This window comes from Exserohilum turcica, assembly GCF_000359705.1.
Source record: "Exserohilum turcica Et28A unplaced genomic scaffold SETTUscaffold_4, whole genome shotgun sequence".
Taxonomy (NCBI): Eukaryota; Fungi; Ascomycota; class Dothideomycetes; order Pleosporales; family Pleosporaceae; genus Exserohilum; species Exserohilum turcicum.
This window is the reverse complement of record NW_007360247.1, coordinates 2289911-2303995: the sequence shown is the minus strand read 5'-3', so window position 1 is coordinate 2303995 and position 14085 is coordinate 2289911. Positions and strand designations below refer to the sequence as shown.

Genomic DNA, 14085 nt, shown 5'->3' with positions numbered 1-14085 from the left:
CAGCTAGAGAGTCCAACAAGCGTTGCGATACGCTAGCTTGCTAAGAGCGCTTAGCTTACAATGCAATTAGCAACGATACTTGTAGAGGAGAATAAGAAGCTACGTAAAAAGAACTAGCGTTAGCGGCAAAAGCAAGATCAACAGCGTCAATATATTGCTTCTAGTGGGGTACTCCAGGTGTAGCAGGCTCAGCAGCTTGTGGCAGAGGCAGAAAGGTTACTTATGGGGGGTAGCCAGAACCAGGCTAGTGAGCAACGTCGGCGCGCGCCGCCAACGTGCACGAAGTGTCACGTTAAAGGACATACTTAGACTTCATGCAGAGCTAAATAGTAAACCATATATCTTAATTTTATATTATTTTAATACGTTGTTGTGGCTCAATTGCGCAGAACGTCGCGCGAAGTTTGGTGGGGTGCCCAGCTTACTGATCTGCCCAGCTTACTGACCCTGCACGTTACTGGGTCTGTGCGAGATATACTTATTCCGCCTTGTCCGCCGCGGGGATGGCCCGCCAAACGCCGCAACTTCGACTCTTTTGAGTGTTGATCGCGATGGCTAACCCTAAGACATTTGACTTGGTCGTCATTGGCGCAGGCTTACATGGACTTGTCACCACTAAAACGTATCGCGATGTCCACCCCCATGCGTCAATCTTTGTGCTGGACAAGTCCAGCTCGATTGGAGGGGTATGGTCAAAGGACAGGCTATACCCGGGGCTTCACACCAACAACCACTTCCAAACATTTGAGATACACATGTTTCGTGTGGAGTGCGCTGTGTGCAGATACTGACTGGTGCATAGTTTAGTGACTTCCCCATGGATACCACGAATTTTGACCCTGAGAACGATCATATTCCGGGAGAGCACGTGAATGAATACTGGCTTGGCTATGCTAAGAAGTTCGATTTGGCTAAGCATATGCGTCTCAACACCAGCGTCAAGTCAGCGGTAGACCAGGGATCAGCGGGCTGGCTGTTGACCGTCTCGGATGAAACAGATTCGACTAAAAAGGAATACCAAATCGTAGCTACAAAATTGGTCGTTGCGACTGGATTGACGTCGCAACCTTCAATGCCTAAGCTACCTGGAAGTGAGGCTTTCGGTGCACCGATCTATCATTCCAGCGAGTTTGCTAGAGTGGAAAACGGCCTGGGGCCATACAAGAAGATTGCTTTACTCGGAGGTGCCAAATTTTCCTGGGATATCGCCAATGCCTACGCCTCGGCTGGTGTCCAAGTCGAGTGGATTATCCGAAAGTCAGGTCACGGTCCTTGCTGGATGATGCCCAGTCGAGTGACGCCTTTCAAGATAATTCCGGAGCGGCTGTTCCTGACGCGTGTCATGACCTGGCTCAGTCCATGCATCTGGGAAGATGGTTTCTCCTATTTGCATAACTTCTTTAGCCAGCATTGGTTGGGCAGGAAGATCTCAGATGCGGTATTCAACCAAATGCAGCAGGGAAACTTGGCACGCAATGGCTACGACACTCATCCCGAGACGGCCAAACTCAAACCCTGGAATGAGTCGTTCTTTGTCGGTTCCGTCCGTGGTGTTCTTAGCTACAAGAATGATATTTTTGAGCTTGTGCGCAGTGGCAAGATCAGAGTTCACATTGCCGATATCTCGCAACTTTCCCATCACTCGGTCCACCTTTCAACCGGCGAGGTCGTCGAAGCAGACGTCTTGATCTGTGGAACAGGCTGGAAAGACACTCCTCAGCTAGACTTTCAAACCGACAAGGAGCTCGGCCTTCCAGGTCATGCATCCCCCACCGCACAAGAACACATTGGCCGTGCCGACGCGCAAATCTTTCAAACATGTCCTAAATTACAAGAGCAACCTACACCACGGAACCCGGAACTACTCGCTGACAGGACCAATGACCTCACACCCCAACCGTATCGCCTCTACCGCTTCATGGTGCCCCCAGCCTTCCTCCAGAGCCGCACCCTTGCCTTCGCCGGCGCATACCGCTGCCCCGCGACAGCCACCTTAGCACAGACACAAGCACTCTGGATCACCGCGTTCCTCGACAACCGCATCCCCTCGCTGCGCAGCGAGCAGGCCAGCACGAAAGACGAAATCGCCTCACGCGCAATGTACGAGACAGTGCTGCACACGCAGTTTACGCGATGGCGCTACAGCAGGAGCTTTGGCGCGCGCTTCCCAGAATTGTCGTTTGACTGCTTGCCGTACGTGGATTTGCTGCTGAGAGATGTGGGTGTGCGGAGTCAGAGGAAGGCGACGTGGTTTCGGGAAAGGTTTGAGGCATATATGCCGACTGATTATGTGGGCATTATCGATGAGTATATAGCATTGAAGGAGGCAGAGGATTGAACTGGGATTGTTCAATTAAGAAATGGAAGTTGTGATGCTAGTTCATTTTCTCAAGTCTTGTGATTATATCCCATGTACAATGGAATATATTGAACTTGGTCTCTCGGCTGTTGAGACCAGCTCATAGTTGTGTGTTCGAGTCCATGCGGCGATTGTAAACTCCAAAACGGACGTCAAGCGCCTTGGTCGTCTGGTCTCTGAGCGCCCTTTCTGGCCATCCTTCCCTCGGAAGCTGGATCTTCTTGTCTCCCTTCAGTAGCGTCGGCACCGGCACATTCTTGCCGCTCTCATGGTCCACATGGCCGTAGAGCATAAAATCAAGATAGTACTGTTGCACATGCAGCCCTCTTCTCACGCCCTCGGTTATCACCATGTCAACCGCATGCTGCATCTTTGCGCCATCACGGCGCCAGCCCTCCCGCGCCAAGACACCATGTCCCTGGCCGTCACGGTCCTCGCCATCATCCATATCCTCCAGCCAGGGTTGCGCTTCGGTATCCAGATCCTCAATGCAGTACGTATTGATCAAGATCTCGGCCGTGTTATCATAATCCAGTTTAGCCTTGCCACTCAGCACTCTCCACAGAGCACTCAGACTGCGCTGGCTGAGCAGCATAGCTCCCAGCATGCACGCGCCGTTTCCCAGCACAGGGTCCGAGAAACGCATGTCGAGCTTGACGAGGAAAAGCTGGAACGCGATGATATCCGCGTCGCTCCAGATGGCCTTGTCACGCAGAAACGACAGGCGCAGCTGCGACGTCTGCGACTCCATCAGCACCCAGAATTTCATCAGCGCGGCTTCGCACACTGCGGGCACCCGGTGGCCCTCCATGCTCAGGATCGTCAGGATGCTGCGTACAATGCGTTGCCGCCACAGAATCATGCCGAGCCACCGGAACCCGGGCACGTCGCGCGCGAGCCACTGCCGGTCGTCCATGGGGCGCAGCATGGGATCCGAGATGCAGAGGCGCGGGTACAGCGTCCAGCTGAAGATGTGGCCGGCGAGCGGGGCGTGGTAGCGTGCATAGTCGTGGATGAGGGAGACGCTGTATTTGTTGAGGCGGTAGTGGAATTCTTTGTCGATGGCGTAGAGATCGATGATTGTGGGATAGGGGAGGCGGAGCGCGAATTGGAAGAAGAGGTTGTTGTGGCGGAGAATGGCTTTGTAGATGTTGAAGGGCTGCTTGGCTGTGCGGGCTCTGTTAGGTGGCGTGGTGTAAGGTGAGGAAGGGATGTCGGGGCCCCATATTTTGGCGGCGATGTTGCGGCGGCGGTGGTGGTGACGGCGGAGGATGCGAGGCGGGGTGTCATGGGCGGGAGCTGCAGACTGGAAGCCTATCGGGGCTGTGATATCTTCTGCTACTCGTTTTTTTCCTGCGCTTGTGCTGGATGCGTCGAGATCCATTGTGCTTGGCGGAGTGTGGTGTTGGGCTTTTGGTTATAGCTGGTAACGGCCATTCAGCGGTAAGTGTAGGTGAAGGCGGAAGCACTAAAGTCGTAAGAGTGAGCGGTGATCAAGTACAATGTTGCATGACGGAGCGTGTATGACGGTGTTTGTGCCGTCACCGCTTGCAATGTTGAGCCATGTTGATACATCTATACGGCACCTAGTCATCATTTGCCAGAAATCTGCGTTGCTGTTATTATCACAGTAGCGTGTGTACAGCCGCGTTGGGTGTTGATATATGCCGCCGCTTCAGTGTTGCAGGGTGAAGGTCGAGGGCACGTGTAGGTGCACGTGAGGGCTGGTTTCCCCAAACGGCATAGACTATTTCGAGGGGGCGTCGACGTCATTGGCCAGTGCCCCTCGATGGAACCCCGCGGCCGGCCCTTGATTGCTCGCTCGTCCCTGCATAATTTCGATAGCGCCAGCCAAAACCGCGTTCTTCACACTCTCTGGCCCGCAGCGGCAACGGGTCTTTTCCGGCTCGACTAGAAACAGACTGAAACACGGCCGCCTGCTCAATGCAAATTTTATGACTTTGTGGGCCTACATTGCCGAACTCTTCTTCAGTCGCCTGCTAACGAGGGCTACAAGCATCTTTTACACATCCTTCTAGGCAGCAAACTCACCAAGACTACATAGCGGGATTGGCCCCTATATCCCCGCAATACCTCTAACATTATGACTTCAGCTTTATTGAGCAGCGCCAGCTCGACGCTACCCAACGAGCTGGCCCTCCTCGTACTCGACCACCTGGAAGACAACAACAAAGCGCTGTGTTCGCTCGCGCAGACATGTCGGGCCATGCAGCATCTGGCCGAGGAGCGGCTTTACAAGACGGTCGAACTTCTCTCGGTAAAGAACCTTCACGCCATTATCTCGGCCTTTACGCTGCGGCGCCAGCGTGTGCGCGCCGTCCAAACCCTAAAAATCTTGTACCAGTACCAACCGGGCGATTTGAAAGATAGCGACGAGCTGAGGGCCACGTTCAATGAATGCGTCGCCGACATGGTCAACCTGCGGGATTGGCATATTGAGAGCCCATACGACAATTTTCATTGGGAAGGCGCTGGCGGCGAGGCCTGGGTAGAGGGTGATATGCAGCGCTTCCGCCGCGCCCTTGACACTGCATGCACAGAGGGTCCCAGGGAAGCAGAAATGATTCTGGCGCAGCGGCGTCTAGGAAAAGACATCGAGCGGACCGTGGGGCTGGCTTTGTTGGAGCGTTTGACCATTCATTCACACGGCGCTGACACGGACTTTTGGGATTTCAATGGTTTTCACTGTCTCTTTCAGCACCCTACCCTTCGGCACCTACACATCTCTTGCGTTGCATTTCCAGATGCAGAAATTCCGCAACTTGCCTCACACGTGGGCAAGACCCCCTTGACTGCACTGTACTTTGACGAGTGCGAGCTCCAGCCCAAGAGCCTGCTGAGTATCCTGCGCACACCAGCACGGCTCAGGTCGCTAACGCTTGGCGAGAATGTTTTCAACGTCAACCGGTCGCGAGGTGCTAAACCTCTCTTGTCTAGAAATGCAAGCGCGTCACTGAAGGCTCTATCGGCCGTTGAGCATTCTCTTGAGAGCCTGACACATCTCGACCCTGGATGGCATCTAGATACAAGCCCGCACATTCTCCGTAGCATCCGGCCGACTGGAGATGGCATGCGACACTTTCACGCCTTGAAATATATGGAGTGTGATACTACCTCGTTTCTGCACCAGGGAATCATCATGAACCGCGACCTGGCTCCGCCTAAGCTAGAAACACTCCGGATTCGCCGGCATTGGGATGTTCCTGTGGACTTTTGGGATCACCCTCCGGACTTTGACCGTTACGCCGCGCTCCCGTCGCTCGAAACCCTCGAACTGATGCAGTCCTCGTATATCCGGTAAGTCTCCAAATCTGCTCCTTTGTTAGGACGCCATCACTTCTGGCAAGAAAGCCCACTGACTTGCTCTACGCGGCATATAGGCTTGATTTGTCTGAACCAAGGTACATCTGTAGCCCTGAGGCTCTTCGCAATCGCCATGCAAAAGCATACAGGCTGTTCCAGGCTGGCATCAATCTCCGGATGATGATAGAGCTGCACAAAAGTCCCAACCTGATACCCCCATATCTCCACAACGAACGGGTTCCAGTAGTTCACTGTGTGTACGATGCTAGGGCGGTCGGCTTCCATCGGCACATAGACAACGGAGAAGATGCGCCATCCATAGAGAGGACAGCAAAACTCGACGAAGCGCCCCCTGAGACGGACCAACTGGGAGATGGTGACATTACCAGACTAACAAACCAGACTCGGCGTGGTTTGCGTCTCCTGAGGCATAAGTTTGTACGTCCCAATCGACGGCTGGCCTTTATGGAGATGTTCGACACGGACGAGGAAGAAGAGGCGCTAGTTGACAGCGAAGATGAATTCGAAGTGGATGACCTGGACGAAGAAGACGATATGGAGCTCGACATGGAGCTTGATGAAGAAGATGACTTTATGGACGATGAGGGCATGCAGTTCTTCGAGCACAACGGAGAGTTTTATGTGACCATGTGGGAAACGGCTAGCGAGGACGAAGACGAGGAAGAAGTGATGCATGATGCAGTGGAATTACAAGAAGCTCAGAATTTTCATCAAGGGTGAGGGAGGGTATCGAAACGTTACGCTTCGGCGAAATTGCGGTAGTATAGTGTTTATGGTCGATATGTACGTGATTCATGTGGATGGTGTCATGAGTTGCTCGCACCAAATTTACAGCATTAAGGTGACATGATCTATGGGTATACGTTGTGATGATGGGGCTTCTGATGCAGAAAGCCCCCCCCCCCCTCGCCATGCCGTTTCCTGAGTATCTTATCGGTGTCAAGTGAAGAAAGAAAAGGTAAAACCAACGCCAAGTATGTTAAATGCCCGCATCCTAGTCCTATCATCATGGAAAGGATACAACAAAGGAAAAACTGCGGCATTAGATTAGCTTACTTGGGTTTGGAGAAAGCCGGGTTCGGGTAAACACTCACTACTTAGTAGTAGCCCAGAAGCTCATTTGGGACAACCAAGGTACTGCGACGAGCAATACGCACTCTCCCTACAACACTCGTTAGCACTCCATTGCCAATCCGGTAATTGATGCGGAGTCCCCTGTGGTGCAGATAACATACTTTGTCATGTAACTTCCATCGGCCCTTGTCCTCCTCGTCTCGAGCAGCGGCGGGACAAAGGGCAGGGCCAGGGCAGAGACTACGTAGCTGGTTGCGAGGGTGGCTTTGAGGCGGTAGTGGGGATCGTGAGGGATGCGCGTCGAGTAGCGGCGGATGTGCGCCATGGTGTGTGTTGAGAGGGCCATTTCTGAGCTAGTATGTAGTGTGTATGTGGTAGTGGTGTGGTGGTTTAGTTTTGGGGATGGTTCGCCCGTAGATGCAGACAGTGGTATTGGTTCCGGCGAGCGTGAGACTTTAAAACCAAGTATTGTAGTCGTGATGGGATGGCTGCTGTGGCGGCGTGCGTGCTTGGCTGCTTGGTTGCTGACTTGCTTCGGAGAGCGGAATATGTGGGGCAGTGTAGCTAGCTGGCTGCGGGCGGAATGTGGAGGCTGGGCAACCTTTGGACGGAATGTGGGGTCGTGTGGCTCTCTTTTTCCGAGACGATGTTGCGTTTCTTTCAACACAAAGTCAGCGACGGCAAAGTAGGGAGGGAGGCTGGAGATGCAGTGGTGATTGGGGTGCCTGGCTGTCTGCATGGCCCGGCGCTGTGCGCCTTATGGCGGTCCAGCAAGGATCACGGGTACTCACCCTTACCACAACCGCGGCTGCATCAACAAAGGTATGGGGGTAACGCAGAGTGACGTACCTGTTCCTGAAGGTATGTTTGGTGACGGGGATGAGCGGCTTTTCAAGGCGTTGTGCTGCAAAGCTTATGGCACCTGCGCGGTCGCTTCCGGGCTTGATTATAAACGGGTTTGTAAGGCCAAGAAAACTAAAGGCAGCCTTGGGGCAGAAGAAGAGACTAGGAGGGCGGAAGAAGGAAGATGTAAAGTCAGTAACCGGGGGGGGGGACTCCTAGTCTTTTTACAACCCACGACTACTTTTGCTCGTGCGGTGCGAGCTACATGTGCCGTGCTGGCAGGCCGAATCAGACGCGCTCTCGCCCTGTTCCATACGGCCGGATCACACCACTGTCGTGCGAGTGCGCGCGAGTCCGAATCTACGCGGCCGGGAGATATTCCGCTCCCCATGCATTTGGGCCTGGTCAGCGGAGAATAGCGCGGTACTCACGACATATCCACCACTCATTGCGTGGTCAGCAACACGGGTAAGCTTACCGTGTCAGCAGAATTGGCTGCCCTGTGATTGGCCCACGGCAAGGTGGGGATCAGTCAGCAGTCATGGGCTATGACGCCTTTTTGGTTTCATCACCCTCGGCTTACCTGTTCAGTGTCTTCCGGAGCAATCATCTTCGAATTGTTTGTGAGCAGAGAGGGGGATCGAGTAATCCGAGGCGCGTCTGCGAGTGCACATCTCAAACCCCTGTTCGGATGCATCATGTCATTGAGATATCGTATGTGCATGGTAGGCCCGCTCCCAAACAACTTTTCTAGATCTTAATCTTCAAATGGAGCTGAGAAGTATACTACCTGTGGTGTGTTGCGTTAACGTCCCAAGGCGGTGTCTCGAGTCGAAGATTGTCATCGCAACGCTAACATAACAAGTGCACAAGATGATTTGGAAGCTCATGCAGGCATGCACAGAAGTTAATCCATTTCTGTAACCATGAAAGAGAAGAGAGTGGTATCAAACACATCACAGCGGATACGTCCATGGCAACTCACCCACAATGAAAGACAGTATACAAAGCTATCCACCTCACTCACTCTCGCACTGGTAGAATATACCACCTACCACCTAATCTCCCACCTTACCGGTTCTTCTGGTCACGCTCATATCCAAAACAACACTACCGACTACAATCCTTTAACAGACATCGATCCGATACAGCCGCCCTCTTTATCAAGTACCCAATACCAGCGCCGACGCGATTCCTACTACATTGTTCATCATACATGATTTATTTACAAACAAACACCCGAAAAACAGCAAACAACCCCATACTGACTATGAGGAATAGCCGCTACACGCAATATAAAGCAACCCGAGTTCACGCACGGCTGCTGCACAACAGCGCTCCTCAACGAGCCTCCACTCGCACCCTGCACGACCGCCACCCTCCAAACGAGCGATTCCAAGTCCTCACCAGCAGCGCAGCTCACAATAGTAACTATAAATAAATCGACCTTAGCGCCGTCAGCACCCGGCACGGAACGAGACGAGACGAGACGAGCCCGTCGCACGCTAAAGTGGAGTTCAACCAAGTCCCTGAAGTACTTATCCCGTGTTTAGCGAGCACAACGGCACACACATGCGAACACAACCACAATAACAAGCGTGATCCCTACTCCACCTTCTCCACCTACCTCTTCCATCCCAAGTACACTTCTGCTGGAAAACAGACAGAGACAGAGAGACCATGAGATGCAAAATGTAATGTGTCCAGCTGCAGATTACGTCATCGCAACAACAAGAAAAATTGTCTCCTTAGCTCAATTGGGAGAGCGCCAGACTGAAGTCGAGAATTCGGTCGTTTTGTGATTAATCTGGAGGTATCGTGTTCGATCCACGAAGGGGACAGCGTGCTTGGGCTCTTTTCGCTCAGGGTTCTTCGAACGATTTTTTTTCTCCGTTCTGAGGCTAAGGTCAAGGTGAAAGGTGGTAAGTGGCGCTTCTTACTGTGTTTTTTTCTAGATGCGAGAATAGAGATGGTGATTTGGGTAGTTGGGAGGATGGCTGCGTGATAGAGAGAAACGCCTGTTTGAAGAATACGAGGGAACGGAGAGAGAGAGACGGCAGGATGTAGAGAGTGTGTATGTATCCACGATATGATGTTTGATTACTTAGACATGCATTAGATACGCGTGTGGTGAATAGATACTATCTTATCTCGATCCAGTACTGTATAAGATATCATAATTCTTCTCGATATTTCGCAACAACAAAGTGCCAAAACATCTGATCAACTACTAATATGTAAGTAGTAAACCCCTCGTCATCCAGCCCTTGTAATCAACCACACAACCATATCACTCAACAAGCTATCTCGTTCAAACTACAAACCTACATCCAAGCGTTTTCCCTTTCCCCCATCTCATCATCTACCTTCTAGCATCTATCACATGTCATCACATATCAAGCCCAGAAGAAAGAACTACAAAATGAAGAGGCAAACATATACATTCTATCCTCTCCTTACTCTCGCATACATATGGCATCTGCATCTCTCTAAACCATACATGCAGTATCAAAACCTAAAAGCTATGTATATACACAGTCTGTTGTACAAATGTAAAAAGAACAAAAAAAACCGGATGAAAAGGATAAGGGAGGGGGGGTTATGGATACCAGACCAGCCTTTGTGTTTTTTTTGGATTATGGTTTAATGGATTCTCCGAGCGCTTTTTCGTTTTGAGCACCAACTTTATTTGCGTATGTATGTATGGGAATGGGTGGGGTGGCGGAAGTAAGAGCGGGGGTTCTAATGGGGGTTCTGGCTCTTTGGGCCCACCAGGGGGCGAAGGAGGGAGGAAGGGGAAAGGGGGAGGCTCGCTTAGTTCAGGAAGTTGAGGCTGAAGCGGCGGAGTCGGGCGCCAGCACGGTTGCCTTGGTTCTGGCCGCGGCCTTGTCCGGCTTGCTGTGCCTGGCCTTGGTTGCGTCCTTGGCCTTGACCCTGTTGTCCTTGGGCTTGCTGGCCCTGCTGGCCTTGCTGCTTCTGGCCCTGACCCTGGCCCTGGTTGGCGTTCTGGTTGCCATTGGCGTTGTTCCCATTGCCTTTGTTGCCATTGTTCTGGTTGGCGTTCCCGTTGTTTCCCTTGTTACCGTTCTGGTTTCCCTTGTTTCCATTATTGCCATTGCCAGCATTGGGTGCTGGAGTCGCAGCAGGAGCGAGAGCTATCACACACGTTAGCCACCAGTCCAAACAGATATCTCTGCGACGTGGAATGAACAGTCAAACGCACCGGAAATGGCACTGGCACCCTCATTGCCGCCTGCAGCACCAGCAGCCTGGTTCGCCGCAATGGCGGCAGGGAGGTCTTTTTTGTTTTGGAGAATTTGTGCAGAGATACCCTCCAGTGTCTGAGTGGTGTCGACAGCTAGCGGCAGTGAGTATACATGTAGGGTTGGGCTGGCGCTAGTGGATGAGAAGAGGAAAAGTAAAACTTACCAGCGGCACTCTTGTTGGTACGGCCAGTGCCGTCGGTCTGTTGGACGGCGAAGCATCCACCAAAGGGACCAGCAATGGCATTGTTGCGGCAGCGGATAGTGCAAATGTTTCCGGTGGACGCTCCGAGGCAGTTGAACTTTTGGGGCATCTGGACGTTGATGGTGAAATCCTGCTCCTTGGCCTGGGAGAGACCGAAAGAGCCGGGGACGTTGTTGGAAACCTTCAGTGGCGTGAAAGTGGTGACGGCGTTGCTAGTCTCGTCCATGTCGCACTCGAACGGCCCAGCGCCATCGGCATTGACTTGGTGGATAGTGACTGCTATTGTGGAGCCGGCAGAGACCTTGGTCATGCGGCCAGCTGCTAGCTCGTTCTCGGTTTGCTCGCCAATGTCAATGTTGCCATTAATCTCGGTCCTGCCACATGCATTGACAATGTTTTGGGAAATCTCCTCATTACGAATGATAGTAGCATCCTGCTGGCAAGGAGAGATGGTAGTGCAATTACGGGCAATGGCAGGGTCAACTGAATCAGTGTTAGATCATATTCGAAGGCCTGGTGCTATGAGGTCAACATACCCAAGAAGCCTTGGCTGGAACCAGAGTCTCCGACAGCTTGCAAGAGGACTGCGTGCGAATGTGCAGTGGTAAATAGAGCGGCAAGCGCAAGAGGAGTCGAGTAATACATAATGATGGAGTTGAATCAAGTTGGCGCTCAGCGCTGGAGTAGAATAGAAAGGAAAAGAAAGAAAGACGATAGCGTCGAGCTGCGAAGAAGTGAAGGTTGGTTGGTGATGAGATGATCACTAACTGCAGAATTCATGACCAGATATATACTTCACAGAGCGGCCAAAGAGGCCATCCACAAGGCAATTGACCTGCTCGCGAGCCGCGGCGGTCTCCACGCCCATGAGACGTGCTCTGGTATAGGCCAGGGGAAGAATTGCATGCAATTGTTCCGCCGGGCGCCTCAGTCAGCTCTTGGCGAGGAAAAAATGGAGTACGGGAGACAGCCAAGACAACAACAAGCAAGCCTCAGCAAACCTCACGATTGCTTGTAGAGGATCCGCGGCGGAGCTGCCTAGCCTGTCATAGGCGTTTAAGCGCTGCGATGAGGCGGCTCCACTGGCTTCAAACTTCGAGAACTAGTACGGTATGCATGCTGGCAACCATGTGGCGCTTGCTGAATCAGAGTCGCCTGCTCTGTTCTATCAAAGGATGGCAATGATGAGGCGCGAGAGGTTTCGATGGCCGAAATGTCAAGTTTCGAATCGAAGAGTAGCACGCCACGGCGAAACATGACGGCTGGTGGCAGCCGACGTCGCCCGTCATGGCCCTGAATGTCGGAAACGGCGCACGGGCGTTTACGCGACAGCGAGGGCGAATAGGACTTTTGAGAGGTGGGAATTTGCTTCGGGGAGCTGGTTTTTTGAGATCTGGCGCCGTGCAAAGCGGGTCGCTCCCGTTACATGGTGGTGGGGCCACCGGTTGGAGTAAGTAGCAGCGCCGCGGTGGGTCTCGCCAAAGACTGCTAGAAATCAGCCTGGTCCCCTTTCAATCATGGCCTGGCATATTCTTTGACAAGTCTAACACTTCTCCTATCGAGTGGGTCAGCGCGGAGCGACACAATGCGATGGGGTACGGTATGATTGGAAATCATCTGAGCCAGCCTCGGAGGAAAGCGGGCATAACGGAAATATTCACAGCTATGAGCGTTGTAACTCGGCAGTTGTCGAGCACTTTTTGTGCAGCCTAAGATTGCCATGCGATTGCCATACACCACCGTTGCTGAAACGCTGTCTCGTGTTTGACCAAGATACAGGTCATTTGCCGATGGTTCGGATAGTGCATACTACAACCTCCTTCACCTCGGAGGCATCCGAATAGTGTACAGGATCGACTTCCACGGAGAGGCGCTGCATATGTGTTTGTGGCCGACATGACGAATGGGAGTTGCGACTATTCCAACTTCTTCGAGGCATCTGGATGAAATTGGTGTATATCAGGCTGCTCTTCTGGTGATCAAGCAGTGCGGGGTTTGAGTAGAGATACTTCACTGTTCCTGTCGATTTTCTTTCAAGTATTCTCACAGGCGATAGTGGTGCATCTCCCGGGCGTCGCATATCAATCCCTCGGCAAAATTGCCCATACCTACATTCTAGCCGCGGGGGTACATCAACTTCATGATGTCGCGGAATCCAATGCGACAGACGAGCACGAATCGTCGCATCTGACTCATCAAGCCAACTAGAAATATACCACCAATCCGCTGCATCTCTCGAATAGAGTTTGAAAAAAGCAGTCAATTCAGACGTTGCTCATGCTGTATCTCACGAGCGGAGTTGATAGCGGAGCCGCCTCGCATTCTGGCGCGGCGTTTCAGGACTCGACTGGTTATCGCATAACAAAGGATTGGGTGGTGTACCAGTTGCAGTGGGAGATAGACTGCGCTCGAATCCTCTATGCCAAGAAGCCGATATACGGCTTATTTCCGTTGGTGGTGACTGCTCGTGGTTAGAAAGTTTGAAGTGAGTATGGGTAACTGGTAGCATGATAAGTAGGGCAATGTATCGCGTTTGGGGGTTGAAATGTAAAAGTCAAATTCATAGCGCTGTGTGCTTGAGCATACAATGTGCATTGCAGAGTGGTATGAAGTCGAGAGAGAAGGAGTTTTCAGACGATGGCTTAGTTAGTACCAGTCGTAGAAAATGTATACCTGTTAATCAAGTAGCCTCCCGTATGCGCAGAGTGGAAACGTCCAATTCGCCAATATCAGTATAAAGATGCACAAACAGCTGTCCGAGTGGCGCATGTCCGTAGCAGAGGCGCGATGAAAAGGCGTCAAGCCACAAGAGAGAAAGGAGAAAGAAGGGCTACAGTACGTACCCCCGCGAAACAAGTGTGGGGGTTGAGTGGTAAACGCCGAACTATCGCCGCCAGCCCTACAACAATCAGACCACTTTCAACATGGACGGCAAACAAAACTCGCAAGCTGTGGCATCCCAGCTCGGCTACCCGCAATTGTCCTTTGCTCAGCAC

At 52.3% G+C, this 14085-nt stretch overlaps 5 protein-coding genes and 1 non-coding gene across 6 annotated transcripts; 3 read left to right on the top strand and 3 right to left on the bottom strand.

The window, feature by feature from the left end:
* Positions 1-551: 551 nt before the first annotated feature.
* Positions 552-2338, top strand: SETTUDRAFT_21683 (uncharacterized protein; the record flags this gene model as incomplete). Its single annotated transcript, XM_008029862.1, has 2 exons — positions 552-686; positions 803-2338. The coding sequence occupies 2 exons, from the start codon at positions 552-554 to the stop codon at positions 2336-2338; spliced, it is 1671 nt and encodes a 556-aa protein (XP_008028053.1).
* Positions 2339-2459: 121 nt separating this feature from the next.
* On the bottom strand, positions 2460-3743 carry SETTUDRAFT_21682 (uncharacterized protein; the record flags this gene model as incomplete). Its single annotated transcript, XM_008029861.1, has 1 exon — positions 2460-3743. One exon carries the CDS (start codon positions 3741-3743, stop codon positions 2460-2462), a length of 1284 nt encoding a protein of 427 aa, XP_008028052.1.
* Positions 3744-4463: 720 nt separating this feature from the next.
* SETTUDRAFT_93209 (uncharacterized protein) lies at positions 4464-6424 on the top strand (the record flags this gene model as incomplete). Its single annotated transcript, XM_008030464.1, has 2 exons — positions 4464-5677; positions 5761-6424. 2 exons carry the CDS (start codon positions 4464-4466, stop codon positions 6422-6424), a joined length of 1878 nt encoding a protein of 625 aa, XP_008028655.1.
* Positions 6425-6820: 396 nt separating this feature from the next.
* SETTUDRAFT_155595 (uncharacterized protein) lies at positions 6821-7124 on the bottom strand (the record flags this gene model as incomplete). The annotated part of the gene is made up of 2 exons (XM_008030463.1): positions 6821-6866; positions 6940-7124. The coding sequence occupies 2 exons, from the start codon at positions 7122-7124 to the stop codon at positions 6821-6823; spliced, it is 231 nt and encodes a 76-aa protein (XP_008028654.1).
* A 2239-nt stretch (positions 7125-9363) lies between these two features.
* SETTUDRAFT_t41 lies at positions 9364-9462 on the top strand. Its single transcript has one exon. It is a non-coding gene; the product is annotated as a tRNA-Phe (tRNA).
* Positions 9463-10435: 973 nt separating this feature from the next.
* Positions 10436-11734, bottom strand: SETTUDRAFT_21680 (uncharacterized protein; the record flags this gene model as incomplete). Its single annotated transcript, XM_008029860.1, has 4 exons — positions 10436-10776; positions 10845-10979; positions 11051-11572; positions 11626-11734. The coding sequence occupies 4 exons, from the start codon at positions 11732-11734 to the stop codon at positions 10436-10438; spliced, it is 1107 nt and encodes a 368-aa protein (XP_008028051.1).
* Positions 11735-14085: the final 2351 nt, after the last annotated feature.